The sequence below is a fragment of the Mustela putorius genome, unplaced genomic scaffold (assembly GCF_011764305.1).
Source record: "Mustela putorius furo isolate JIRA1106 unplaced genomic scaffold, ASM1176430v1.1 tig00003903_pilon_pilon_pilon, whole genome shotgun sequence".
In the NCBI taxonomy this organism is placed as follows: Eukaryota; Metazoa; Chordata; class Mammalia; order Carnivora; family Mustelidae; genus Mustela; species Mustela putorius.
Genome location: NW_025422051.1, coordinates 1,915,828 through 1,943,808, shown reverse-complemented (window position 1 = coordinate 1,943,808; position 27,981 = coordinate 1,915,828). Strand labels below are relative to the sequence as shown.

The following is a 27,981-nucleotide window of genomic DNA, read 5'->3' as shown; positions in this document are numbered from 1 at the left end:
CCATTGCACGCCCAAGCCTGCAGTCGCACCTTCGCACCAGGACGCCGCCAGGCATCCGGCGTGCGCCACACTCGTCCTCCGAACTACACATCCCGGCTCTCCCCGCGCAGCCTGTGACACATCTTGGACCGCGAGTGCGGAACGGGGTTTCAACTGCGCCTCTCTTGCTCGGACCCGGCCCTGGACCCGACTTCAGACTCGAACACCGCTTCACCATGGAGGAGGCGGACCGAATCCTCATCCATTCCCTGCGCCAGGCCGGCACGTAAGGACAGAACCCCCGCCCACCCCGGAATGCCCACATCCGGGACTCCAAAACTCTGGACCCAGTCACCCGGGAACCTTAAAACCCCAGACCCTGACATCTGGGGCTCCAACTTCCAGGACCCTAAGACACCCCCTCCTTACACAGACACACACACACACACACACACACACGCATGCACGCACTCTGACGGCAGGGAGCTCCCAAACAAACCCTTTGCCCCCAACACTTGGTAAACCCCAAATTCCAGGACCCAGGCATCTCCAGAGCTTAAAACCTTGGATCCTCAACACCCAGGATCCTGAAGTATGTAGTTCTTGACATCAATACTCCGGGATCCTGGTATTAAGAAAATCGAAGCCATCTTGAGAACCAGGGAATTTAAACACCCAGGACGCTGGCACTCAGAAACCCTGGGACTGGATACTTGGGAACCTTCAAACCCTGTTTCCCAACACCTGGGCTTTTAAAATCCCCAGACCTTAAAATCTGGCGGCCTCAACACTTAGTCACCCTGACACACAAGGACTTCTGCATTCAAGGACCCTAAGAACCGAGGACGCCAACATCTAGGGATCCTGATTTCTGGGTTGCTTGAAACTAGAAGGTCTTGATATCCAGGGATCTTGACATCTAGGGACCCTGACATTTGGAACTCCTGCAAACCTGAGCCCTGAGATATCTAGTCTTAAAACCCTAGCAGCTCAATATCTAGGGGCCTCTGATGTGCAGGGAGCATGATACCTGGGGATCCAGAAACACAGAGAGCATGCCACCTGGGTCCCTTGCCCTTCCCAGACCCCAGAACTTTGAGATTTTTAAGGATATGGCAATTTAAGGTTTTTTTTTTTTTAATAAAGATTTTTATTTATTTATTTGACAGAGAGAGATCACAAGTAGGCAGAGAGGCAGGCAGAGAGAGAGAGGAGGAAGCAGGCTCCCTGCCGAGCAGAGAGCCCGATGCGGGACTCGATCCCAGGACCCCGAGATCATGACCTGAGCCGAAGGCAGCGGCTTAACCCACTGAGCCACCCAGGCGCCCCCTCCTTTTTTTTTTTAAATTCAGCTCCCTTACGTCCACCATTAGGACCTAAGGACTTCCCCAGTTCTTAGTTTTCCAAATGGAAGTTGAAGTCACCAACACCCAGGACCTGTCTGAACTGTGACCATCCCTCCCCCACCCCACTTCCACCCCAATACTAAAGCTTCCATAAGGCAGCAGGGCCCAGCCTGATCCCTTTTGCCTGGCCTGCTTCCGGCCTGCCCTCTTTTTTTTTCAGGGCAGTCCCTCCAGATGTGCAGACGCTACGAGCCTTCACCACGGAATTGGTTGTAGAAGCTGTGGTCCGCTGCCTGCGCGTCATCAACCCTGCTGTGGGCTCCGGTCTCAGCCCCCTGCTCCCTCTGGCCATGTCTGCCCGGTTCCGCCTGGCTATGAGCCTGGCTCAGGCCTGCATGGTGAGTGCCCTTCTCCCAGTACACATGGCCTCTTCCTTCCTCCTTCACAAAGTCCCCGAGCTCCTTTGAAATGCTCGGCTTTCCTCTCTGCCACCTCCTCTTGTGACTGAGCATTCATTAGTGGTTAAGGACGCTGGCTCTGTGGTCAAACTGCCTGAGTAGCTCAGACCTTCACTACTGTGTGACCCTGACCCTTCTGGGCCTCGGTTTCCTTATTTCTGAAACTGAGGTGATAAAAGTAGAGTTATTAGGAGCATTATATGAGTTGATCTAGTTTGAGCCTGGGCTGGCCCTGGCTCCCACATTTTAAGCTTAGCGCCACTAAAGCAGTGCTAAAATTTTACCCCACTATGTTATCCACTTAGGAGATCCAGGAAAAGGCTTGACTTGGGTCACAGGCTCTCTCCTAAATTAATCACTATGTGCACTGATCGGCCTCACATGGATCACATGGTCATCCCCATAGGACACTGTGACTGGCTGCTCCTGCAGGATCGCTTGGGAGTTGGGGGTCAGAGGGTTACCTGAAGGAAAGTATGCTGGTTAAGTAGAGCTGTGTCTCTACTGCATTCCCCCTCGTGGCCCTGCCTCTCCTGAGAATAATTCCCAACCTGTCTCTCTCCCAGGTTAAGTGCCCTGTGGTGAAACTCTCATACCTCCCCAGTACAGATCTATGCCCAGTTACTATGCCTAGGCCCTCTGAGTAATGTCATTTCTCTTGGCTTGCTCACTCTGTGATGTAGGGTCAGTCCCTTAACCTCTTTGGGTCCATTTCCTCACATGTCAAACCTGTGTGAGAGTCGCACCTCCCATCTAGGGTTGCTAGGAGGAGTAAAACTCAGTGAACATAGAAAAAGTGGGCTAGAGCTCTGTGTAAGTGGTGTTATGGCTCTGAGAGAGGCCTGATCTGGTGGCTTGGATTCTAGCCACCTCTGGCTACATGACGAACGTGAACTTGGCCAACAGACCTAGGATAGGTGGCAGACGGATAGTAGAGTAAATACGGTGAAAATTTCCTTTAGCTCCCCCTTCCCGGGCCCTGGGGACAGGGTGGTCAGGTTTCTTGAATTTGGACCTTGCTTATGCAGTTTCTCTCTCTTCCCAGGAGGCCAAGGTGCTCTGCCCATCCCTTAGCTCTCAAGTTCGCCTGGCTCTCAGGGGTTCTCAGGTTCTTCTGCTGTCCACCTCTTCACATGCCCCACACCCAGTACTTTCTGCCACTCAGCCACCTCCATATTTTGGTGTCTGTCACTTCACACACCTGACTCCTGGAATGAGTTTCTGTATCAGTCACAACTCTTTGATTGCAGGTGTCGGAAAAAACCCAAAGTAAAGTTGTTAAAAAACCGGTGGTTTTCATACTCTTGTGATGGTGACCCTCTGACATAAATCCTCCTGTTGTGACCTAATCCACACACATAGGCAGATAATAAGGATGTTTTCTGAGTGTCTACCCTGGGCTGGACACTGTGCTAACATGGTATGATATTCCTTTGTTCTCTTGACAACTTTCTCAAGTAGGTACTGTCAGTATCCCCCCCTTCTTTTTTTTTTTTTTTTTCAAGAGGAGGAAACTAGAGCACAGAGAACTTAAGTGATTTGCCGGAGGTCACACAGTGGGTCAGAGGCAAATCTTTAAATTGAGTCTGGGAAGTCTACTTTCAGAGTCTGTGGAGCTCCAGACCAATGGCAATTCTGACAGAGAATCAAGCTTTCCTTCTGGGCCTGTTTCTCAGGCCCCATGCAGAACCCTGATGGGGCCTATGAGCTCTTAAAGCAGGCACATAGGGAACCCATTTTACAGCTAGGAAACTGAGCTTCCAGGTAGTTCAGTAATCGGTCAAAGACCTTAGCCAGTTAGTGGCCTGGGCTGGATTTCATTCCCAATCTTTTCACACCAAAGCCACTAAGTCCCTTTTTATTTTTTTAAAGGTCTTATTTATTTATTTGACAGAGAGACACAGCGAGAGAGGGAACACAAGCAGGGAGTGTGGGAGAGGGAGAAGCAGGCTTCCCGCAGAGCAGGGAGCCCGATGGGGGGCTCAATCCCAGAACCCTGGAATCAGGACCTGAGCCGAAGGCAGAGGTTTTAATCCACTGAGCCACCCAGGACCCCTCTAAGTCACTTTTGTTTCGAGTAGGTCATTTTATTAGTCAGGGTCCAGTCTGGGGACCAAAACCCCAGGTGTAATTTGAGCAGGGACATTTTAATACAAAGAACTGTTAATTAGGTAAAAGGTGGTTAACCACTGAAAGGGTAGGAGAGATCTCCAGGGTGTGATGGAAGGAACATGGTATCTCGCAGTCTCACACTCCAAACCGTTCACTTTAACTGGTCTCTGTGTGTCTTTATAGGTTTTTGTTTTTTGTTTTTTTAATGCAGATATAAGCAAATGTGAATATACTTATTCCCCCCCCCCTTTCTCCTTTCTATCTTTTTTCTTGCTATAGTAGATTTTGATTGCCCAGTTTCTGGTTGTAAGCAGTGATTCATGACACATAACAAAAGTCCCATCCACCTAACTTAGTAACCATCTAGGGTATGTACGAGCCACGAAGCAAGGCAAGAACCTATTTCTCTGAAATAGTCTAAAAACCCTTGTATCACACAGATAGATCCCCTTGGAGCATTGTGTTGACTACGATTGGACATTGTAGCCTTCCTCTTCATGGTCTTCCTTATTCTGCTGCGTTTCCTGCTTGTTCTGCTCCAGGGAGCACATCTGCATACTCTGCAGTCTGGAAGGCAAAAAGCAAAACCAGAAATCTGCTTCCTGGTTTGGAGCCAGGGAGAAAGGCCCTCTTCTCACTATCAGAAGGGTCTGTCTGAGGTCATTTGGGAACTCCCAAGGTTTCTTTGCGGAGCCCTTCCCTTTTCAGGGCTTTGCCCATTTGTATTTCTCCGTCTCCTTCTTCTCCTTCTTCTTCTTCTTCTTCTTGTTCTTCTTCTTCTCTTTTTAAAGATTTTACTTATTTACTTGACAGACAAAGATCACAAGTAGGCCGAGAGGCAGGCAGAGAGAAAGAAGGAAGCAGGCTCCCTGCTGAGCAGAGAGTCCGATGCGGGGGCTCGATCCCAGGACCCTGAGATCATGACCTGAGCTGAAGGCAGAGGCTTTAACCCATTGAGCCACCCAGGAGCCCCTTGTATTTCTTCTTTAGCAAAATTTTTTTTTTTCGTTACCTTGGCTGTTCTGTTGAGAAAAGGCTCCCTAAGGGACCCACACTCTGTCGTAAATTAATAAAGTCTGTCACGCGGAGGAAGAGGAGGTGAGGGCAGTGAACCCGCAGCCTTTTGAGGGTAATTCGGAAATCACAGCACTGTGATAGAGTTGGTCATTTTAATTTATGGGAAATCTGTAAAACAAGGGGAAATAAAGACTAGCTACCCATTCCCACGTTTGGTTTAAGGAATCGAAGCATGGAAAATAGAGAGGGCTTGACACAGTATCCACCATTATAATCGTCACTGGTATTCATTTTTTACGGGTGCTGGAGGAGGAGATGCTATATCTCAGAAGTGGTAGAAGAAAGCAGCGGCTGATAGCACTGTAAGAATCAAAAGGGAGGGAGCACTTGGGTGGCTCAGTCGGTTGAGTGTCTGCCTTCGGCTCAGGTCTTGATCCCTGGGTCCTGGGATCGAGCCCTGTGTCAGGCTCCCTGCTCAGCAGAGAGCCTGCTTCTCCCTCTCCCTCTGCCTGCCGTTCTGCCTGCCGGTGCGCGCGCTCTCTCTCTCTCTCCCTCTCCCTCTCCCTCTCTCTCTGTCAAATACATAAATGCAATCTTTTTTTTTTAAATAGATAAAATCTTAAAAAAAAGAATTAGAAGGTAGATAATCAGTCTTCTTCATACAGAGAAGGAAGACTCTTTTCTCCTTCTTACCTTTTTTTTTCCTAATCCCCCCGCAAAGCAGCATTTAATGTATTAAATGCTTAGTCATATAGAGCGTTTCCATTATTTTGCAAATAATGCCATAAAGAGGAACCTTGTGCATCTGTCCTCTTGAATTGTTTAGGGCATGGCTTCATGGTCAGCTCCTCAAAGCAGGCTTAGCAAAGTGGAAGAGTAAAAGCAGATGTTATTTTTGGCCAGTTTTGCCCAGTTGCCCTCACCTGGCTTTGTTTCATTTCTGCCTTCCTACCATCCACGCTGGGGAGAGCCCCTGCTTCTCCATAGCCTGGCCCACTGATTTGTGGCCCTTCAGTAGGTGAGGAATGATATCTCGGTATCATTTTTCTCCCCAGCTTTGTACTTGGACAGACGTTTGTTAGCTTTGTGCTCCATTCTTTTCTCTGTACACACACACACACTTCTTTGCCGAACCATTTGAAAGTGGCCGACAGCAGGATACCCCACACCTACAATTTTCATCACACCTCTCCTCAGTAGGACATTTGCCGAATCCCTGAAATTTAATATTGATAGTATATACTTAACAATTGATAGTAATATATTAGAACAACAGTATCTCCTATCCAGTGCCTGGTGGAATTTCCCCAGCTGTCCCCAAAATGTCCTTTGTTGCTGTTTGTTTGTTTGTTTGTTTTGTTTTTAACTGGGGAATGTATCTAATCAAGGACCCTACATTTTGTTTCACTGTTACTTCTCTAATCTTGCATAGTCAACAGTCCTCCTTGGTTTTTGTTTCTATGTTTCTTTTGTAATGACAAATGTTTTTGAGGAGCCCAGGCTGGCTGTTGCCTGGACTGGCTTACCCCTTGAGTTGGTTGGAGTGTTTTCTAATGAGCGGATTCAGGTTTTGGGCAGGAACACTGCCCTAGCGATGGTATCTCCCTCTCAGCATGCACCCGGAGGACGGATCGTCGCAGTGTCCTGGATCAGTGATGTGTGTGTGTGTGAGATCTCTCTGTGTGCTTTCAGTCTGCAGCAAGGTTGGGCATACTTGCCTAGGTTGAAGGACCATTTTCATTTCTTTTTCTGTGAACTGCCTCTTCCTATCTTTCGCCGACTTTTCTCTTGCATTGCTGGTCTTTTCTGCTTGTTTGATTTTAGACACTCTTTATAGGAGACTAGGTAGATTTACTCTTTGCTTGTGATGTGAACTCCATATACATTTTTTTCTAGCTTGTCATCACTTTTGTGACTTTGGTAATTATATTCTTTAAATTTTTTTTAATTAATTAATTTATTTGACAGACAGAGATTACAAGTAGGCAGAGAGGCAGGCAGAGATAGAGAGAGAGGGAAGCAGGCTCCCCGCTGAACGGAGAGCCCGATGTGGGGCTCGATCCCAGGACCCTGAGATCATGACCTGAGCCAAAGGCAGAGGCTTTAACCCACTGAGCCACCCAGGTGCCCGTATATTCTTTAAAATTTTTGTTTCTTTTCAGGGATTCAGAAATACTTGTCTTCTCTTTTGTGACATGTGGATTTGGGGTCCTAGTTAGAAAGGCCAGAGCCTTTCTTACTTCTTGCTCTCTGTAGCATTGACTATAATCACTCTGTGATTCCCACCCCTGTCCCCCGCAGAGGCCTGAAGGCCTTTGGGGAGCCAAGGTGAAGTTGAGAGGGTGGTGGTTGGTGAGAGAGTGGGAGCCTTTGTGGTCCAGGCCCAGGGCTTCCGGGACAGGGGAATTCTGCCTGTCTGACTGATAGAGGCTACCTCCCCAACCTCTAGGACCTGGGCTATCCCTTGGAGCTTGGCTATCAGAACTTCCTCTACCCCAGTGAGCCTGATCTCCGGGACCTGCTTCTCTTCTTGGCTGAGCGTCTGCCCTCTGATGCCTCCGAGGATGCAGATCAGCCTGCAGGTATGGTCTGCCCAGGGCATGGTGGGGGTGAAGGACAGCATGGTGTTCCTGGGTGTCGTAGGGGCCTGAGAGAGGTGGAGGTGGTAAAAAGGTTGACTGGGGGTGGGGTGGGGGATGTATCTTTGGGAGAGCTGGGGGGGCAGGGGAGGATTGGGGCTGGGGGAGGGGAGTCAGGGCAGGGGGAGAGGGTCCTGGGCTTGGGCTGCCCCAGGTGGGAAGTTGGTGCTGGGAGGGACCTCGGCCTCTCCTCCTCCTTCTCCTCCCCCCCCCCCACTCCAGCCACACCAGCCTCCTTGGTGCTTCTCTGACCCTCCAGGTGTGCTCCTGCCTCAGGGCCTTTGTATTTGCCAGATTATTCTTCCCCTAGATATCTTCCTGGTTCACCCTCTTACCTTTTAGAGGCTCTTTTCTTTTGTCACCTCAGGGAGGCCTTCCTTGGACTACCTTGTTTAAAATTGCGTGCCCCTCTCAGTGATCTTGACCCTCCTCTCAGATCATCACCTGACAGCTTTCTGTCTTGTACTTTTGACCTGTTCTCCTCTACCAGCATGCCAGCTCTGTGAGGGCAGGGGTACTTCTCAGTTTGTTCACTGAAGTATCCCAAGAGTCTAGAACAGTGACTGGTACACAGTAGGTGCTCTGTAACTGCTTGTTGAGTGGCCGAGGGTGAGAAGGCTAGCTAGCTAGATACGCATCTATGGGGAGGGGGGTCCAGGAGCCGTGGCTGCTTTCCCAGGGTTTGTATTTTTGCTGTTATGGCCTTGTCATCTGATGGATGCTGCTTCCCCACTCTCCCACAGGGGACTCAGCTATCCTTCTCCGGGCCATCGGGAGCCAGATCCGGGACCAGCTGGCCCTGCCCTGGGTCCCACCCCTCCTCCGCACTCCCAAGCTCCAGCACCTCCAGGTGGGACCCATCAACTCCCATTGATGTTGCCTGTCCCCACCTTGGCCCCATCTGGGCGCTCAGGTGTTTGGCCTCCCTCCCACTAGTGGCCCCCACCACAGTTCCTCATGGAGGCTCTGATTCTGCTCTCCCCACCCAGGGCTCTGCCTCCCAGAAACCTTTCCACACCACCAGGCTGGTCCTGCCTGAGTTGAGTTCCAGAGGAGGTAAGCCTGAGGTTGTGGGGACGGGGCTCAGGAGAAGGATGGCCGTGGTAGGCCTGGTGCCCTGGGCCCAGCGGGAGGGCTAGCGGACTCTGTTCCTGCCCCCAGAGCCCCGGGAGTTCCAGGCGAGTCCTCTGCTGCTACCAGCCCCCACCCAGGTGCCCCAGCCTGCCGGGAGGGTGGCCTCACTCCTCGAAAGCCATGCCATCCAGCTCTGCCGGCACACGGGCCGGGACCGCCCTGGAGACGAGGACTGGGTCCACCGAGCACCCCGCCACCCCACCCAGGTACAGCCTGAAGCTCGGCTCCCTGCTTCCGAGGCCCCTGCTCATGGCTGCTTCCTACTGCTCCCATCTCAGCATACCCTGGTCCTCTGTGCCCTCCTTTCCCGACTTGGTCCCTCATCACCTCCCCTCTGCATGCGCCTAACGGGCTCTTCCCCTGAGAGAACACTGAGGTCCGAAGGACTGGGAACCTCAGACCAGTCACTCTCCTCTCCCCTCCCCAGAGCCTCGGTTTCCAGTTCTGAGACTTGGGCGGGGGTGATAGTGCCTTCCCCTCAGGCTAACGCTCCACCGAACAACCGGCATGTTCTTAGCAGCCAGAGAGGTCGGGTTTGCCCCCTTCCCTCCTGTTTCTATTACCTTCTTCCTGCCCCCGAGTCTCTCGTCGTTTCTCTGTCTCTGCCACTGTCCTCCGTGCTCATTTTTTCCATCCCTAGGTCTCTGTGCTGGCTCTTCTGGTCACTGTCGTTCTCGTTCTGTGGTGTTGCTGCCCCTCTGTTCTTGCTCCTCTGTCTGTCTCCTCCTTTTCAGACTGTCTCTCCACTTCCCTTCTGTTCACCTCTGGCACTCACTTTCCACCTGCTCCTGTGTTCCCCGCTGCCATTTCTTCCATCTTGACTTCTGTCTTTTTAATTAATTAATTATTTTTTTGACGTTTATCTTTTTTAAACTCGTAGACATTTTCAGACATAGAATATTCTAATGAATCCTAGGTGCCCCTCATCCGCTTTCAATTATGAGCCTTTCACCAATCTTTCTTCATCTTTTCTCCCTGAGTTGTTCTTTTTTCAGTATTATTTTAAGGCAAATCCCAGTATACATGCCATTTTGACTGTACATACTGAAGTATACATCTCTTAACTCATAAGGGTGTCCACTTTTTAAGGTAACCTCTGGGTCATTTTCACACCTGATAACATTAACACCTTAATACCATCCGTCACTGTGTTCGTAATCAGATTTCCCCAGTTGTCTCCAAACTGCTTCTGTTCATTCTCTCTTTCTCTCTCTCTCCTACTCTGCTTCCACCGCTTCTTTGCCCAGCACCTCTGACTCTGTCTCTGCTCTGTCCCCACGTAGCCTTGCCCCATCAACCTCTGATTTGGAGGCTGCTGATTTGCTGCCTCTCTCCCTTCCCTCAGCTGCCTTCTGTGTGGGGAGCGAATGGGTGGAGAGAAGCATGGCTGGCGGGGGGGGGACCCTGTCCTTGGGGACCTCCCAGACCTGGTGCGTCCCGAGGGGGGAGGACTGGGCCCCCTTGGTGGGAGAGGCGACTGGGTGGAGGCCCTTTGTCAGGCGGCTCCCTGGAGGAGGCAGGACCTCGGGTGCTCAGCTCGCCTCGACAGCCTCCCATCTGCGCTGCCTTCTGTGTCCAGGAGGATACACGGGCCCAGCGACAGCGGCTGCAGAAGCACCTGGCTGAGCATCTCCGCCAGACCTGGGGCCGACCAGGGGCTCCCGCGCAAGCCCGAGACCTGGGAGAGCTGCTGCAGGCCTGGGGTGTGGGGGCCAGGACTGGTGCTCCCAAGGGCTCCCGTTTCACCCACTCAGAGAAGTTCACCTTCCATCCGGTGAGTGGGTCTGAGTGGCCCCGGGTGGGCTGTCAGGGCCGAGGCAGGCTTGCAGGGTCAGTGTCTGTGCAGACGACACACTTTATCAACACAGGTTCCTGTGTCCCCACTGGGTGTGCCCTCTGTGTGCTGGGGGTCCCCTGGCTTCTCAAGAGCTTCCGTGGAGAAAGGGGGGAGGGGTGGAAACCATGGCAGGGTGTAGGAGTGCTTTGTGCAAACCCCAGCTTCCCCAGATGGTTTCCTTGGACATGTCTTCGCTCCTTGACCTAGAGGGGCCATCATCCTTCTTGTATCGGGGTCTGGAAGGTTTCTTCATGAGCAAGAACTCCAGCCTGTGGTCTCAGAGCGTCTGGGTCCCCTAAACCTGCTCTGACAGCCGTCAGCCATTGAGTGGACAGGAGTATGGCGCTCGGAGGGCCTGCTGAGGCTGGGCTGGGAGGGGCAGGGCCTTCTCTGACAGCCAGGATACCCTCGTCTCACTCCCCCAGGAGCCTGAGGTCCAGGCAGCCCAGGTGTGCGATGTGCCGGCCCCCTCCCAGCAGCCTGAACAGGTAAGTGGAGCAGTGGAGGGGGTTCTGGGCTCCTGCCCTGCCTAGCAGGCCTGACACCCCACCCCCACTGGCCTGTCCCTCCTAGGACACGAGGGCAGCCCAAGAGCAGGAGCTGGAGTCTCTTCGGGAACAGCTGGAGGGAGTGAACCGAAACATCGAAGAGGTTGAAGGCAACATGAAGACCCTGGGAATCAACCTCGTGCAGGTAGGAGTGGGGGATGGGGATGGGGGAGGGGCCGCCCACCTGGGGTTGCATCCTGGCAGGGCCTAAAGGGCCTAGAGGGACTTAAAGGGGCTGAGAGGGCTTGGTGGCGGTCTGCTGATGTTAGAAGGGTTCAGAGGCAACCTCGGGGACCTGTGGGCTCTTGAGGGTTCAGGAGAATCAGTGGGGGTGAGAGGGGGACGTAGAGTCAGGGGCGTTGGAGCTGTGGGGGTTAGGGGCAACTGTGGGCTTCAGTCAGGATGTGTTGGTGTCTGTGAGAATCATGAGGGGTGTGAACATCTGTGAGGGTGCGATGGGTCTGTCTGGGCAGCGGCTTGTGGGCCTTGTCAGGGCTTCCGGGGAAGGGGGAGGGGGTCATTGTGGAGGCAGAGGGATCAGAGGGGCCTGTGGGTGTCTGTCACCATCAGGAGGGGTCAGGGGGCTGCTGGAGGGTGGAGGGGTGTGTTGTCATTTGGGGGCGCTTAGGCTCAGTGGGGGCTAAAGGGCTGTGACGTGTGGCTGGGCTCCTCCACCAACAGCAGCGGGGGTCTTGGGGTGCCAGGTAGAGGCAGAGCGTCGTCAGAGCGAGCTCAACGTGGCGGAGCGTGAGCAGGTCCTGCGCTTGAAGAGCCGGGCGGCGGAGCTGCTGCCTGATGGGGCTGCCAACCTCGCCAAGCTGCAGGTGGGGCTGGCAGCGGGGCTGGGCGGGAGGGCCGGAGGCGGAGGGGTCCAGCCTGTGTGACACGGATCCTCTCCCATCACCTGAAGCTCGTGGTAGAGAGTAGCGCCCAGCGGGTCATCCACTTGGCGGGTCAGTGGGAAAAGCACCGGGTCCCTCTCCTGGCTGAGTACCGCCACCTCCGAAAGCTCCAGGATTGCAGAGAGGTAGCTTGTCAAGTCCCTGGGCTGTGGGTGGGGCGGGTTTGGTTCCTCCCTAGGGGGCTGTCCTTGTGCTGTGCTCACTGCCCCTCTGCCCCTGGGGTCCTGGCAGCTGGAATCTTCTCGACGGCTGGCAGAGATCCAGGAGCTGCACCAGAGTGTTCGAGCGGCTGCCGAAGAGGCCCGCAGGAAGGAGGAGGTCTATAAGCAGCTGGTAAGGCCCGTGCGGGGGCCTTGAGTGGCTTGGAGTGGATGGGGACTGGGTCCCAGGAGAGCGTCTGCTGTGTTCCTATCTAGGTGTCTGAGCTGGAGACCCTGCCTAGAGACGTGTCCCGACTGGCCTATACCCAGCGCATCCTGGAGATTGTGGGCAACATCCGGAAGCAGAAGGAAGAGATTACTAAGGTGCATCACTGTGGCTGTGGAGTGTTGGGGCCAACAGGCAGACACGTGCAAGGAGCAGAAGCATGTAGCATGGCCACACAGGGACCTCACGCCCTCTGAAAGGCAGAGCTCTCTAGCCACTGTCTGGGTGTGAGTGTGGGCTCATGGCTGCCCTGTTCTCTGCCAGATCTTGTCGGACACAAAGGAGCTTCAGAAGGAAATCAACTCCCTGTCTGGGAAGCTGGACCGGACATTTGCCGTGACCGATGAGCTTGTGTTCAAGGTGCGGGCCTGGCTGGGCTGGGTCGGGGGGTACAGTGGGTCTAGGCTCCCGCCTGCCTGTCTGCTCACAGGCTAGCTTGGGCCTCCGCCTGGTGTGAGCCGTGTAGGTACGCTGCGGCTTGGGCCCTGCTGTAAGCCACAGAGGGGGAAGTCAGGGGAGTGGGAGAGGGTGGACTTGGGGTCCTGGAGGTGGTATGTGTGGGGGGCGAGTGGGAAGCTCACTGGTCCCTTCTGTCTGGTCAGGATGCCAAGAAGGATGATGCTGTTCGGAAGGCATACAAATATCTAGCTGCCTTGCACGAGGTGAGTGGAGAAGGATGCTGGGGGCCGGCCGGGGTGGCGTGTGGTGGGGGTGCAAGCCTTCTGCTCTTGCCGTCCCCAGAACTGCAGCCAGCTCATCCAGACCATCGAGGATACGGGCACAATCATGCGGGAAGTTCGAGACCTTGAGGAGCAGGTGAGGCCCGGGGGTAGGAGGGGAAACCAAGGCAAGCCAGTGGACAGCACCTCGGCTTATGCCCAGAGAGGCTGTGGGAGCAGACATAGCCCATGGCTGGACTCTCAGCCTTGCCCCTTAGTAGCTGTGTGTGTGACCTGGCACCAGCCAGCGGCCAGAGGGCCCCAGCTTCCACCCGGAAGGGCCTTGTACCTGCTTCCCTTGGCCATTGGCAGAGGCTTCAGCCAGAGTATGTAGTGGCTCATGCTGCCACGTTAGCACATGACACTTTAGGCAAACAGATGGCACGTGCAAAGGCCCTGCGTTAGGGCACAGCATGCTGTTGCAGGAGGAGGGTGGGAGGAGCAAGGAGGGGGCCTCAAGTGGCCTTAATTAATACAGGTGGCAAGCAGGAACTGGGACAGGGGCCCCACACACTGAAGGTGTGCGATTTGCCTTGCCTTAGATCGAGACGGAGATGGGGAAAAAGACCCTCAGCAACCTGGAGAAGATCCGCGAGGACTACCGAGCCCTCCGCCAGGAGAACGCGAGCCTCCTGGGGCGGGTCCGGGAAACCTGAGGAGCTGCAGCGCCGGTCTGCTCCTGGCATGGGGCAGGGAGCTGGGATGTTGGGGGTGCTGGCCAAGCACTTGCCCTAGCCATTCCCTCTGTTGGCTGCGCTCCTCCTGCTGTGGCCTTGGGCCCAGATCCCCGCCCTCCTGACCCCAACCCTGATCTGGAGTGATCATCCAGAGCATGGGAACTTGGCTGCCATTTATTGGAGAGGGTGCTGGGGTTAGGACCTTGGATCCCAAATAAAGAAGGGGCTCTGTCTGCAGTCTAAGCTGAGGCCTGGATGGGGACATAGCGTTCAAGGCCGGGGAGGTGGGGCTGGCGGCAGGTGAGACATGGGATCTATTTGGCGATTCCATGGGTGTGGCTGTGAAAGCCCACTTGGGACCCCGGAGACCCACTGGGGTACCAAGTGCATGTATATGCACTTGTGATGTCCCTGTGTGTTCTCTTGGCCTGTGTGAGCGAGCTGATGTCTTGGGAGCTGCATGAGAATGTGCATGACTGGGGTGTGTTTGTGTGGCTCTTTGGGACCTGAGATCTAAAGGTACCAAGGCTGCTTCTGTGCAGGGCGGGGGTGGGGTGTGCTGGGTGCACCCCATGTGACACCACATGCACGTGTGTGCCAGGCAGGGGGCTGGCCGTGGGTGTGTGCTTCAGGGGTTGTGGGTTGACAGGACCATGCTCAGATGCGATGGTCTGTGAGGCTATAGAGGTTGTGGTTATCCGAGAGTACTGAGGCAGGTTCTTGGTCCTGTGTCCAAGAGACAGGATGGCCCGTGTGTGTGTGTGTGTGTCTTCCAGCCCAAAGGTGACCTGTCTGAGCGACCGAGGCAGGCTGTGTGTGTGGTTGGTGTGAAGGCTCAGTTTGGCTAAAGAGCTTGTTGTGGGAAGCTGGGCCAGGGGGCAGGGGCCAGGGCCCCTCTGAGCAGCCTTGGTGCAGGGCGGATGCTCCAGAAGGGTGGTCTTCTGAGGCTCAGGGTCCCTGGCAGGCAAGACCGTGCATACCTCACTTCTTGGCCCCAGTGGGCATGTCCAGGGCCCATCACCCCTACCCCCGGCTACTTCCACCGCCTATTTCAGCCCCTGTCCATTCTTCCTCTTTTCCTTGGTTTTGAGGTTAGGGGCCGGGTGTGGGGTTAGCACTCCTGCTGGGCCTCTGGCTCCTCTTCTTGCGGAACTCGAATTCATCCACGGTCCACACGGCCCCTTTCTCACTCTCCACCCGCACGAAGCACTTGTGCAGGCTTAGGTTGTGGCGGATGGCGTTCTGTGGGAAGAAAGCCCACCGGGCCGGGGGTAGGGGGAACGGCTAGGCAGTCAGCCTCTGAGGTCAGCAGGACCCAGCCCAGACCAGCCACCCAGCCCTTCCCGACATGTCTACAAGCCCCCCCCCCCCAAGACCATGCCACTCCTGAGCTCGGCCCAGCACTCCGGTGACATTGGAGGCCCTCCCAGCCACTGCCATCGCCAGAAGAGCTCACCTTCCAGGTGGCAGGGTGGTTTCTGAAGAAGGCAAACATGCGCGTGAACCAGTGGTAGATCTCATTGAGTGTCCGCTGCTTCTCGGGAGCCTCCAGGATGGCCTGGCGGTTAGGGGGTCAGGTGGTCAGGGAGCCCTTCCCCTGAAGTTGGGCTGAGAGTGGCAGTGGCCCACCCTGGGTGTCTGACAGGGGTGGAGCTGAGGTGGGCAGGGGAAGGGAGGGAGGGAGACGGTGTGCAGTGATAGGTCAGAGACAGAGTTAGAAGTGGGTTGAGGTGGAGGATCAAGGCTGAGGTCGCAGTAAGTCTGGTTCGGGGTAGGCCTGTGATTGGGTTAAAGGTCTGGGATGGAGTTGGAGCTGGCCTTCTCCACGGGAGCAAGATGTCAGGGTTTGGGAAGGTCAAAACCCAGGAGTAGGGCCAAGTTAAGGATGTGGGAGCGGTAAAGGACCAGGCAGAGTTAAAGGTCAGCAGGGAAGGGGCTGGTTAAGGGTCTGGCTGGGGATGGACTGGGGCAAGTTGAGGGCTGAGGGATGGGATGGCATTAAGGTAAGGAGTCCGAGGTGAGCCTAGTGATGGAGTTATAAGGGTGGAGAATACCGCCACAGTGAGGTTCTGGGTCAGGGTGGGGCCAGGCAGGGGAATGTGTGGTGTTGGGGATGGGTTAGGTGTGGGCCTAGGATGAAAGTTCTGGGCAAGCATTAGGGAGATTCAAATGAAGGGGCTGGGATTGGGTGAGGCCAAGGGTCAGATAGGTGTCACAAGGAAGGGGTGAGAGGCAGGATCCTGCCGGCTTCTTGGGGTATGTGGGGGCTGGGGAAGGAGGATAGTATCTGTGGTGGGGTTAGGGCAAGGGGCAAAGATCAGGGTCATTTGGGGGCCATTTTACAGGTCTGGGAGGGGGTTAAGTATGGGGTCGAGGTGGGCCCCAGGAAAGGGGGGGAGGTGAGGGCCAGAATTTGGCTCACACAGGCCTGGATAGTGGTTTCATTTTGGGTTGAGGGGGCAGGTCTGGGGTGAAGCTGGCATGGGGGCGGGTGGGGAATCCTGTGGGAGGCCTGGGTTTGTTCATGAGGGAGCCTGACCTGGGGGCGCTTGGAAGGAGGCTGGGAATGTGGGAGCCTGGTGCTCCCCTTCCTCCCCCCACCCCCATTTCTTTTGCTTCTCCTTGGCCCACACCGCCTGCTTACCCAGCGGATGAGGGTGGCATAGGTGAAGGGGGGCCGCATGTTGTGGAACTTGAAGTAGTCCATGTTGTGGAAGAATTCTGTAGGGGGTTGGGGAGGATCAGGTCCCGACCTGGAGCTCCTTGCTCCCTCTTCCATCCCCCATGCTACAAGGAGAGGCTGCCCAGCTGAGATCCCTCACTGCCAGTTGTCACCCTCATGGTGACCATGCTGAGCATTGGGCGCTGATGTGACATTTACTGCTTGTGCTACTTGCACCAAAATGGGCCTCACTGTCACCGAAGTTGAAAGGAAGTGAAATAACTTGCACACCAGAGGGATTCAGGTGGCCAAGTGGCAGAGGCAGGATGGCACTCAAGGGCCCTGATCCCTCTTAAGCCCACAGCCCAGGCCTTGCGGGCAGCCCCTGGATCCATGAGCTTGGGAGAATTCCCCCCGCTTTTCCTTGGAGGGGGCAGGGAGAGTTCCTGGGGAGTGAGGGGAGCTAGTTCCCTCCCTGCCCTCCCTTCTGACAACCGAATGGAGTAGCCAAAGCCCAGATTGAGTGAGCCCCAGGCCCTAGGGGAGATGGGGCTGGACAGAAGAAACCGCAATGGAGGGGGTGGGAGCAGGGGGCTTACAGGCTTTGGAAACGCTTAAAAGCAGCTTTGGCAAGGGGTTGTGTTTTCCCAAAGGCTGAGTGGCAGTGCTGGGGAGGTTTGGTCCTGGCTGTCTCCCACCCCGGGCCAGTGGGGGATGAGGGGCTGGGGGTAGGGTGCATGGAGGCTGGACCATGTAGGGATGTGGACCATCCTTACCTGGGAACGTGCTGTTTCCATGGCTGCCCCAGAGGTGCCTCCTCACAGCGAACAGGCCATCAGGGGCCTCCTGGGGGCTGGGCCACGCTGGGCCAGTGGTGACGGGAGTGCCACTGGCCACGATGCAGCAGGAGCCCTTGTCCGATGACACCTGAGGGAGGAGAGAAGAGAACGGCTGGTGATTCAGAGGCTTAAACTTTTCACTTCAATTTTAAATAAGGTTTTTTTTTTTTTTTTTTCCCAAAGCGAGGGCACTCTCTTCCCAATTCCAGTCTGATACAGAATCCCACAAAGCAGCATTGAGCTGTATGATGCCGGGGCCACGAGCTGGGGCTGAGTTGGGCTCCCTACCCAACTGTGACCTTAATCTTAGGGATGATAGTAATAACTATCGTGAGTGGCTTCACGAGGATTTGATAAATTAACCCCAGCAACATGCTCAGGAAAGGGGCCTGGTCCCTGGAGCCAGCTCCACGGGTGTGTGGCCTGTGTGATCACAGGGGTCCCTGCCCTTGTGTACTGCTCTGTGGGGGTCATCTTGAAACCTGGGCCCCATATGTCTATTTTGCACCAACCCCTGCCCCTGGGTGTTACACGGCCAACCCTGCCCACGGCACTGGCTCTGTTGTCCAGTAAATGCTTGGTGATTTGCCGTTGCTTTGAAAACCCAAGATCATGATGTTTTGGGACCTTGGGGGGATTTGTAACCGAGGGGAGAGGTCTCCAGGTCTGGGCATGTTTGGAGCTGGGGATGTGGGGCACAGAGTCCCAGGGTGTGGGTGCAAGGGCAGGTTCCCTCCGCCCCCTCCAGCCGCCTGTACCGCTTGTGGGCCCAGGGTGGCTCACCGTGGATGGGGCTTTGGTCAGGGCCATCTTCCCAGCCAGGTGGGCCTGCATTGCTCCCAGCTTCTCCTTCTCCAGCACCAGCTGTGAGGACAGGCGCAAAGTGAGGCTTCAACTTGGCCTTTCTCTGCCGCATCCTGGCTCAGGCTGTGATCCTCCCTGGGGGTGCCCTACCTCCTCCCTTCCTTTATGCCAGCCCCCATCCTGGGTGAGCTTGGCTCCTGGCACAGGGTAGACGGAAGGCTCGCCCATCATCCCCCAACCACCCCTCTCCTCTGTCACCTGCTGCTCCAGAGACTGCACCACCTCCCTCTGGAGAAGACACTGTGCCTTGCCCTTCTCATCTAGGAGATGGTCCGCCTGGCAGTGCCTGGGTAGGGGGAAGAGTCCACGTGGGTGACTATGGTGGGCCTGGCCTCCTGGCTCACCACTCCAAGTGAGGAGGGCCAGACCTTTTGGGAGGTGTCTCCTTGGTGCCTCAGCCTCCTCCCCTCTCTACCTCAGTCTCCCTTTTACACCTGCTGTTCCTTCAACACACGCTACTTGGCATCTCTGGTGCCAGGCCTGAGCTCGCCACTGGAGCCTGGCCAGGGTGCTGGAGACTCTGTTGGAAGGCTGGTGAGCTGAGAGGTAGGCGAGGGCAGGAGAGGCACTCCGGGTGGGGAGGGGTGGACAGCCTTGCAAAGTCATGCTCGTGAAGAGGACAGGGTGTAGAATTGCCACTGATAGTTGGGTATGGTGGGAGAAGGGGTGTGTGTGTATGTGTGTGTGTTGGGGGAGGCAGCAAGAGTCACTGTGAGAATCTGGAACTATGGGGATCAATGAAATCAGGAGGGGTAGGGGAGCAGAAGCCTGGCTGCCTGGATTCAAATTCCAGCTCTGTGACTTAGGAACTGGGTGATCTCGATTAAGACACTTAACTTTTTTATGACCTCAGTTTCTGTATCAGTAAAATGGAAGTAGGTAATAGTATACACCTCTGTTATGATGCCCCATTACACAGATGAGGAAACCAGGGGCCAGAGAAGCTAAGTAGCTTGCCCAAGGCCACGCAGCCAGTGAGTGGGATTTGAATCTTAGCCTTTGCCTTTTGTCTCATCACTGTACTGAGATGAGGCCTGAGCTGAGACCTGTACCACAGGCCTTTTCCCGCTCACTGGGGACCCTCCTGGACTAGTATGAGCCTGGATCACTCACTTGAAGAAATCCTCTGGCTCCTCGAAGACCTTCTCACATCCGGGCCACTTGCAGACACCATTTGCCAGCAGTGAGTAGGAGCCCTGGGGCACGGTCGAGAGGGCACTAGGAGGACAGAAGGTGTAAGGGGAGGCAACGGCAGAGCAAGGGTCCTTCCCAGCCTGGTCCACTGACCTGTCTTTCCTGGGTGTGCTGGGGCTTGGGAAGGTGCAGAGCAGTGCGGGCTCCCTGGACACCCACTCCAGGCTGGCCACGTTGATCCCTGTGGGTGGGGATGGCGTACCTTTGGGACCCTTAGGCTGGTCCCTCAGGCTTAGCCCACAGAGACTCTCATTTTGAACTTCCCACCCTCCTGAGCCTCTCAGGCCCTGATTCCCAGGGATTCTGTTGGCCCTAACACCCAAGGCTTCTTGGGGAGCAGCTCAAAGGCTGCCATTTGCGAGCGCTGACATTTCAGCTGCAGAGACCTGCGGTTCTGTGATTCGTGCCTTTCTGCATCTTTAAGGTTCTGAGCCTGACATTTTTTGGAGGCCGGAGTTTCCCAGATGATAAGACCCGATGCCTCCGACCTCCTGAGGGCCGCCATTCAGCAGCCTACGCGGCTCACATTCACGCCCTGGGGGGGGGGGGCTTGGGGTTCTGTAGAGAAGCAGGGTGGGGGGTGTTACCAGGTGGCAGGCCAGGCCGGGCCTTGAGGGAGAAGACACTGGTGGCAGCAGTGGGTGGCGGCAGGCTGATCATAGCTGGGCTGTCCAGTGGGCGAACCTGCAGCACGGGGGTCCGAGTGTGGGTATCCACCGTTGAGAGCTGGGGGCACACAGGGGCTGTGGTTCAGCCTCCACCCCGCCGTGGCACCCAGTTGTCCCACCTGCTCCCGCCGCCCTTCCCATTCCCGGTCAGTACCTGGTGCATGAAGTGTGGCCTGTCCTGGAGGAGGGCTTGCAAGTGGGGCGAGGGGCCCAGCCGTGCCCCAGAGGGTGCCACCATGACTAGGGGCACTGTGGGCAGCTGAGTGGGGAGAAGGCAGGTGTGTGAGATGCCATCCTGATCCTCACTTTTCTACATGTCTAGTTCATACACTCCTCACCACAGCCCCACATGGTAGGTATTCTGACCATCCCCATTTTACATATGTGGAAACTGAGGCTCAGGGAGAGCGAATGACTTTTTCAAGATCAAACAGCTAAGAAGTGGCTGAGTTGGCCTCAACCCCGTCACCTCATATCTCTGGGCACCAGCCCTCTCCCTTGTCATGTGGGGATGCGGACACAGGGCCATGCCTGTGGGACCATGATAGGATCTCCTCTCCCGAGACCGGGATTAGGAGGTCGGGGAGAGCCTTGAATCTCTGAGACCTGCTAACTGGGGACTTTCTTGGCCCCGTGACATCTGCATAAGTCACAGACTTGCCTGGGACCCAGAAAACCACTTCCTGTGCCCCAGCTGGGCCCCCCGCCCAGTGCCACAGTAAAGGTCGGCACCTGTAGGCCCAGGTACCTCACCCTGCCTGCCCCATCCTGGGCCCTGGGCCTCACCTGCAGCTGTGATGGTGGCATGGGGTTCAAAGAGGAGGAGGAGGAGGAGGCATGGGCCCCGCCTCGGAGGTCCCGGCCCTGGAAAGTTGCCCCTGGGCCCTTGGCCCCAAGCAGATCTGAAGTCTTGGGTGTAGCCCTCCAGTTGGGTGAGGCTCCCGGGGATGGGCCAAGCACCAAGGAAGGGGCCGAGGGCTTGGCTGGCCTGGGGTTGGGCATTGAGTCCTTGTCCGAGGGCTGTGGGGACATAGGGGGAAGGAGTTACACGTGTCCCCAGCGTTGGTGTGAACTGCTTGACCACTTGAACCATGTAGACCACCCCTTGCCCTGTGCCCCGGTGAGAGCAGGCATCAGTTGGGGCCTGTCCTCAAGGGCTCCACGGCTGGACCCCAGCTCCGATCATGCATACATGTGGCACACACCCATGCATACATTGGTGTTGGGAACACAGATGTGCATGTGTCTCTGCACACGTCCCAGGTGCAAACGTGCCCGGCTCTGGCACTCAGCCTGCCCGTGCGTGCTGGCAGAGCGCTGGTGGTGATGTGTCCTCCACAAGGGAGGTGGGGGATTGGGGTTGTTTCTGGGGCCTCAGCCACAGGCAGGTGTCAGCTTTTCTTCTCCCAACTGCTCGTCTCCAAGCCTTAGGCCCCTGGTCCTCCCTGCACTATACACAGGGCATAAAACATTTGCTGATCCTGCTGGGACTGGCTTCTGATTCTCTGGGTGGCATTATTTTATCCCAGTGACCTGGCATTTACAAGAGTGGAGGGGGGCATGGACTCAAGGTCCTTCTGGCTGCGGGGAGAGGGACAGACTCTCGGAAGGTGAAAGCTGGGGTACTGGTGAGGAGGCTCCTGTGACAGTCCAGGCAAGTGACAGTGGTGGTACAGACCAGGATGGTGTCGGTGGAGATGGTAAGTTGGTGGATTCTGAGTGTGCTTTGAAGGTGGAGTCAGGAGAATTTGCTGGAAGCTTGGATGTGGTGGGGGCTGGTGAGAGGGGGAGGGTCAAGGAGACCTCTGGCCTGGTATTTGCCTGAGCAGGCTGGAAGGACCAAGTGGACATCTTCTAAGCTGGGGGGAGCAAGGTTGGGGGTGACGATCCAGGGGTGGATAGACACGAAGAGTCTGGCATTAGACACACTTGTGGAAATACTGAGTGGGCAGTGGAGGATGGGAGTCTGGAGCTCAGGCAGTGGGGGGGTCTGAGCATCTCTGGGCTCCTGCCTTGCACGAAGCTGACATGGCAGGGGCCAGAGAGCAGGGAGATCTCAGGTCCCCTGAGCCAGGGCTGGTGGGAGCATCTTGACTCAAGCCCCACCAGTGTTTACCCCAACTCTGCTCTCCAAGCCTGCGCTCCTACTAGATGCTGTGCCTCGAATGTCTGCTCTTTCTCTGTATCCCCTATCTGAATCCCATCCAGAAAGTCCTCCATAATGGCATTGGGCTCCTTTGCTGAGCCCCAGAACTGAACACTCTGTGACAGGCAGGGCTTCTGCTTCTCAGAATCCCAGTCTAAGAGGAAGCTGGAGCTGGAAGGGACCGCCTAGTCCAACCACCACTTTACAGTAGGGAACACCCGGGTGCGTTCCACTGTCCCACGGCAACTTGAGAGCTCCCTGTCTTTGTCTAGAAAGTGTGTGTGCGTGCATGTGACTCCCCACCACACAGCACTGGGTTGGGCACACAGCTGCTGATAGTAGCCCAAGCTGGCACAAGGGAGGTTTAGGGGAGCAGCTGCACCTTCCTTTCTTTGCTGTCAGCTCACGGGATTGTCAGGAGCTCTGGCATGGAGGGAGGTGGGGGTGAGAATCCAGGTAGTAAATTCTTAGTCTCTTGGTGCGGGGGGGGGGTGGGGGTGGGGGCATTACATTACTGTGTGAGAAGCAAGAGCCTGGATCTGTGGAGGCTCAGGACTCAGGGACCATGAGGAGGTGAGTAAATGAATGAAGGTGGAGATCAGGGAGAGGCTTCTAGAAGCCAATGCATGCCAAAGACTGCCAGCAGTCCTCCAAGAGCTAGAAGGGAGGCATGGGCAGATCATCCCTTGTAGCCTCAGAAGGAACCAGCCCCACTGGCACCTTGATCTCGGACTTCTGGCCTCCAGAAGTGGGAGACCATAAATTTCTGTTGTTTAAGCACCCCCCTCCAGCTTGTGGTAAATGGTTATAGAAGCCTGAGTAAACGAATACCAACTTTGGTCCATGAGTGGATGGTCTCCACCACTCTGGCCTGGCCCAGACAGCTGGCCCATGGTCACTTCTGACGGTGCTGGGACACTTGGCTGGGGCTTATAAGAAATCTCTTCCTCAAACATATCTGGAACGTCCAGCCTCAGGGAAGCACAGGGACATTCTCAGAAAGGGGACATAGATGCGGTCTGTCTGGTGGTGGGGAACCTGGAGGGCCGGGCTGGGCAGCCAGCTTCCTGCATTGTCTGTTGGGGCGTCCCTTTCTGACTGTTTCTCAGAAGCTGCATGGAGGTTGTTTCTGGGACACAGAGAGCGTTTTCATATCGGGGTCTGCATCTGGGCCCTGTTGTCACATCCCCAGATTTTCCGCCATTGACGTCATGGCGGCCGGATGCGCAGGGCTTCATCGGCACCAAGGAGGAAGAGAAGGGGGCAGATCCCCCCCACGGGTTTCGTTCCGAGAATTGGCTGGCCCATCCTGCAGCTGCCTTGGCCCAGGTGGGGGTGATATGGGTGCTTGCGGATGTGGTGAGTGACGTCCATCTGGCCACCATGACAAGTCCTGGGCCCTGTAGACTTAGGCCATGGAGAGACCAAAGGTTTGATGCTTGGGGACTACCATGCAGACCCTACAGCTGTTGGGACCCTGGGGGTCTTCAAATGGTACTATGCCAGAACCTCCGAATCATAGAACGTCATTTCTTATGTTCAAAGGATCCCAGAGTCTCAAACCCCCTCTGTGAGGGTCTTTGGGTCCAACTTCACAGATGGTGAAGGCCAATGTCAATGGTGTCCAAACTCACCGAAACTCCCTGAAGGACAGGCAGCTCACTACCTCACAGGGTCTCTGGCCTTACCAGGCTTGGCATTGTAGGACGCATCTGCCTCTTCTGCCTCTTCTGACAGTTTCCCTCCCAAGTTCTGTGACAGAAGACTCCCCTGATCCTGGGGTTGGGCTCGGCCATTAACTAGCTATCACTCTCCTTGGTCTTGCATGTAAACTGGGACAGTAATTGTACCCCTCGTCCCAAGTTAATGCACATGAAATGCTTAACAAAATGTCAGTGATGGTAAATGAACACGTGCAGGGCCTCAGTCTCCCTGTTCATTCTGGGACCATGTTCCTGTACTCATAGCTGTTCCACAGGAGATGGGGAGGAAAGGAGGGGGAGCTAGAGGCCAGCATGCCTTTGGCTAGGGCCTCATGGTGGGGGACACGAAGAGCCTTGGCCAGTAGGGAGCCCACTGCCAGGCTCTCTGGAGGGGTCCCGGGGTGGAAGTTCCTGGGGACCCATGCCCACTCTGGGGATATGGTTGAGCTCTATCCACAGACAGACCCACAGAAAGACTGGCTGACTTACATCCTTCCAGTATCACTACCCTGTGGCCACAAGGCCTTCTGAGTCATGGGACCCTGGGACCCCACCCAGACTAGCTCTTAGGAGGTTGGGCTCCATACTGGCCCATATGGCCACAGAGCCTCCTGCCTGAGTAAGGGTCCAAGTTGTGAGAAGGCAGAAGGGGGAATGGCAGCAGCCAGGGGGAAGCTCAGCTCCCCCTCCACCCCTCATGGGTTCTGAGAAGTAAACTGAGGCCCACAGTGCAGGGGAGAGACAGAAGCAGGGTCCTGCCAAGAGTCCTACGGTCTGAGTTTGGGTCTTAACTCTGCCATTCCATCCCTGTGAGGCCTTGGGAGAGGCCCTCTTGCCCATCTCCAGGCCTCAGTTTGCTCCTGCGTACACTGGGCAGAGAGAGGCATGGAGGAGGTAAGGGCCAGGGCCCTTCCACTTTGTGTCTGGGGGACCTGCTACATGTCTGCAGGGCATCAAATCTACAACAGCCCCTCCAGCCAGGGGACTAGCTGAGAGACAGGGATACACAAAGAGACAGAGACAGAGAGAGACAGACAGACATAGGGGGAACACAAAGACCCAGAGAACAAGAGATACAGAGAGATGGAAGAAACATGAGGTGGGAAAGAGATACACAGAGAGTGAGAGATGCTGAGGGAGGGAGAGAGAGAAAGGGAAAGAGAGAGAGAGAGAGAGAAAGGAGGGAAGAGGAACTCAAAGGAACAGAAAGTCCTAGAAGTATACACAAGGAAGGAGAGAATGAAAGAAACAAAAAGAGTAAGAGAACAGCACAGGGGGAGGGGAAGAGGATGAGGTAGGGAGAGGGCGAGAGAGAGGGAGACATGTCCCAAATAGAGATAGAGACAGAGACAGAGAAAGAGGGAAACAGAGCGGGGGTGGGGGGAGAGAGAGAGAAAGAGAGAGAGAGAGAGAGAGAGAGAGAGAGAGATGGATGCCCCAAATAAGAATAGTTGTTGGTCTCTGGCTACAGGAACTGAGGCTGCATCAGATAACAAGGAAAAAAGAAGGGCAAGATGCTGGCGAGGCTGGGTGGTGGGGGGCGGCCTGTGCTGGGGGATATATTGTACTGTGAAGCAGCAGTCAGCAAAGTGCCATGGCTCAGACACTGGGGAACAGAACAAAACAGAAATCTCAATCACAGACGACTGTCTAGAGGGAAGCAACTTCGTGATAAATGTGGCGTTTCAACCTGGGAGACAGCGGAGGCTACACTATTTGACAAATGCTTCTGGGAATATTAAGGGAAAGATAAAGTTAGTTAATGAATAATCAGTCCATTTTCCCCACCAATTCCTCTCTGGCCAGTTTGAAATGTCGCCAGTCAACATATACCCTGAAACGCATTCCAGATTTATTAAAGAGATAAGTAAGAATATTTTCTTGGGTTTCTTGTATGCCAGCCCTATGCTAAGCACTTACATGGTAAATACATTTAATCCTCACAACAACTCTTTGAGGTAGGTGCTACTATAATCATCACAGTACATACAAGGAAATGAAGGTACAGACAAGTTAAATGCCTGGCTAAAAATCATACAGATGGCTTGGGGTGAGGTTGGGCTTGTCCCAGACAGTCTGGCTCCAGTAACCACACTCTTAACCTCCACAGCAAATGGAAAAAATGAAGCCATAAAAGAGACTAGAAGCCAACACAGGTGAACATTTATCTCATTTTCAAGTGGGAAAGGACTTTCTAAGCACAAAACCAGAGACAGTAACCACAGAAGGAAAGAGTAACCCATCTGTCTATATAAAAACATCACAGCATCACAAAACTCCATAAACAAATAGAAAAAGTGAGAGATGAATTGGGGGAAAATATCTGCTATACCTGTATGCCTATTGGAAGGTTAATATCCTTTCTAAATAAAAAGCTGTGACAAAGCAATAAGAAAAAAAATGATGAGCACTCCATTGGGACTAAGGATATGACCAGACAACTTAAGAAAAAGTATAAATGCTCAATAAATAGTGTAAATAATCAAAGAAAGCAAATGTCAACAATGTGATATTTTTCCTTACCTGGTATGCTGAAAAAGGATTTAAAAAAATGATAATACCCACACAGGGCTGAGTACAAGAAGCATATAACAGGACAACCTTTTGGAAGGACGATTTGCAGAGAGGGTCAGACAACCTTAAAAATGCACGTGCCCCTTGTCTCAGCAACTCCATTTTCAGGAATCCAAGGAACTAATCAGGGATGATTATGGGGGAAAGAACTAGAAACAACCTGAATGTCCAGGAATTGGCACTTGGTCGAACAAATTGTGGTTCATACCAGTGTGAGGACAGTCTTGACAGCTACGAAAGATCATATGTTGAAACAATTTTTAGTGATCTACAAAAATGCTCCTATTAATTGAATAAAGCAGGAGCAAAACCAATAGAGAGAGTGGTTCTAATTTGGTTTAAAAAAAAAAAAAAAACTAACAGCTAACAGTGAGCACTGCTAAGCCTGCACAGATGAGCTTTTCCCAGCCCTGAACAGCCTGCTTGGTTCCTGGACATGGACTCTGGACACACACACACACACTCACACACACAAGGTCCCAGGGTAGGACCACACAGCTAAACCACAACCAACAGTGGCACAAAGTACCCCCCAGGAGGTCCCCTCGTGCCGTGCAAGCCCAAGTTCAATTAAGTGCTCAGCCTGACCCAACAGCTCACTATCCTCCATCGATCGGGACAAACAGAACTGACGCTCACTCTGGTAAAATGGAAATGTCCTCATCAATGTTACTCAATCCACTATTATTAGGCACCAATGGTACAAAGCTCTGTGCTGGATCATGGAGCGGGGAAGGCTGGTCGGGGAAGGCTACACAAGAGAGCAGGAGAGACAGTGGGAGAAAGAGGAAAGGAGATAGTGGGAGTGTGGTGAAGATGGAGGAGACAGAGGCAGGGAAGCTGGGCAGAGCCAGAGAAAGGGCGATGGAGAGTCTGAGTGCCAGGGAAACAGACTGGGAGACAGAGCAACACAGAAAGAGGGAGACAGGGTGAGTAGACAGAGAGGGATGGGAGCTAGCAGGAGACAAGAGACGAAGAGGAGGGAGGGGTGTAGTTGAAATTTCCAGTTACACCTGGACAGTTTCAAATTGTTCAAAGCTCTGAAATTCACAAAGACTGGCAGTTGGCCTATTTAAAAAAAAAATCCTGCCCATCTACATAGCAATCAATTTATTTATCATTGCCTCTGCCCATGCATTGATCAAGCACTTTCCTAATCAGTCTGCCGGCATTTATTATTACTATTATAATTGTAAAAAAAAAAAAAATCTCTTACCTGACTGGAACCAAAGGAGCTGTCTTGCCGGTACCAAAGGTCCCCTGACCCCCGCCCGGTGCCTGCCTCACTACCATCTCCTCCACTGGACCCGCATCTGATGGGGGAGAGCGGGGACACTCACCTTGGTGAAGTGGACTGACAGAAAAGGATCAGCCTGGCTTGTGGGAAACTGTCACATATCAAAAACAACTTTGCTTTTATACTGAGAAGAAAAACCACGGTGTGGAAGCCACAGACCTCTCTCTCTCTCTTCTAATAATCCAATTTTTTTTTTCGATGAGTGTGTGTGTGCTGATCATCACGGGGTGGGGGGGTTCT

General features: G+C 54.4%; 2 protein-coding genes across 4 annotated transcripts; one reads left to right on the top strand and one right to left on the bottom strand.

The window, feature by feature from the left end:
- The first annotated feature begins 45 nt into the window (after positions 1–45).
- CCDC22 (coiled-coil domain containing 22) lies at positions 46–14,037 on the top strand. The gene is made up of 17 exons (XM_004755093.3): positions 46–265; positions 1,546–1,723; positions 7,362–7,494; positions 8,295–8,401; positions 8,541–8,607; positions 8,713–8,891; positions 10,265–10,459; positions 10,948–11,010; positions 11,096–11,215; positions 11,775–11,894; positions 11,981–12,097; positions 12,204–12,305; positions 12,389–12,496; positions 12,663–12,758; positions 13,001–13,060; positions 13,140–13,214; positions 13,660–14,037. The coding sequence occupies exons 1-17, from the start codon at positions 216–218 to the stop codon at positions 13,771–13,773; spliced, it is 1,884 nt and encodes a 627-aa protein (XP_004755150.1). The 5' UTR covers positions 46–215; the 3' UTR covers positions 13,774–14,037.
- FOXP3 (forkhead box P3) lies at positions 13,951–27,981 on the bottom strand. Of its 3 annotated transcripts, XM_045068381.1 has the most exons (12): positions 27,785–27,979; positions 20,808–21,041; positions 20,176–20,280; positions 19,941–20,079; positions 19,447–19,534; positions 19,273–19,377; positions 18,358–18,445; positions 18,079–18,159; positions 17,233–17,383; positions 16,439–16,515; positions 15,251–15,352; positions 13,951–15,036 (listed from the first exon to the last, which is right to left on the bottom strand). In XM_045068381.1, the coding sequence occupies exons 2-12, from the start codon at positions 21,021–21,023 to the stop codon at positions 14,887–14,889; spliced, it is 1,302 nt and encodes a 433-aa protein (XP_044924316.1). In that variant the 5' UTR covers positions 21,024–21,041; positions 27,785–27,979; the 3' UTR covers positions 13,951–14,886. The 3 variants fall into 3 exon arrangements, with proteins under 3 accessions (XP_044924316.1, XP_044924315.1, XP_044924314.1); XM_045068380.1 differs by having other exon boundaries at positions 19,273–19,534; positions 19,941–20,037; positions 27,785–27,981; XM_045068379.1 differs by having other exon boundaries at positions 19,273–19,534; positions 27,785–27,980.

Bases quoted from the DNA above. Each gene is read 5' to 3' on its own strand.
- CCDC22 (XM_004755093.3), top strand. From the start codon at position 216: ATGGAGGAGGCGGACCGAATCCTCATCCATTCCCTGCGCCAGGCCGGC. The intron at 8,892-10,264 runs GTACAGCCTGAA...TTCTGTGTCCAG, and splicing joins CACCCCGCCACCCCACCCAG to GAGGATACACGGGCCCAGCG. The intron at 10,460-10,947 runs GTGAGTGGGTCT...TCACTCCCCCAG, and splicing joins AGAAGTTCACCTTCCATCCG to GAGCCTGAGGTCCAGGCAGC.
- FOXP3 (XM_045068379.1), bottom strand. From the start codon at position 21,023: ATGCCCAACCCCAGGCCAGCCAAGCCCTCGGCCCCTTCCTTGGTGCTT. The intron at 20,080-20,175 runs GTACTGACCGGG...GTGTGCCCCCAG, and splicing joins GGCCACACTTCATGCACCAG to CTCTCAACGGTGGATACCCA. The intron at 15,353-16,438 runs GTAAGCAGGCGG...CCTAACCGCCAG, and splicing joins ATGCCACCCTCATCCGCTGG to GCCATCCTGGAGGCTCCCGA.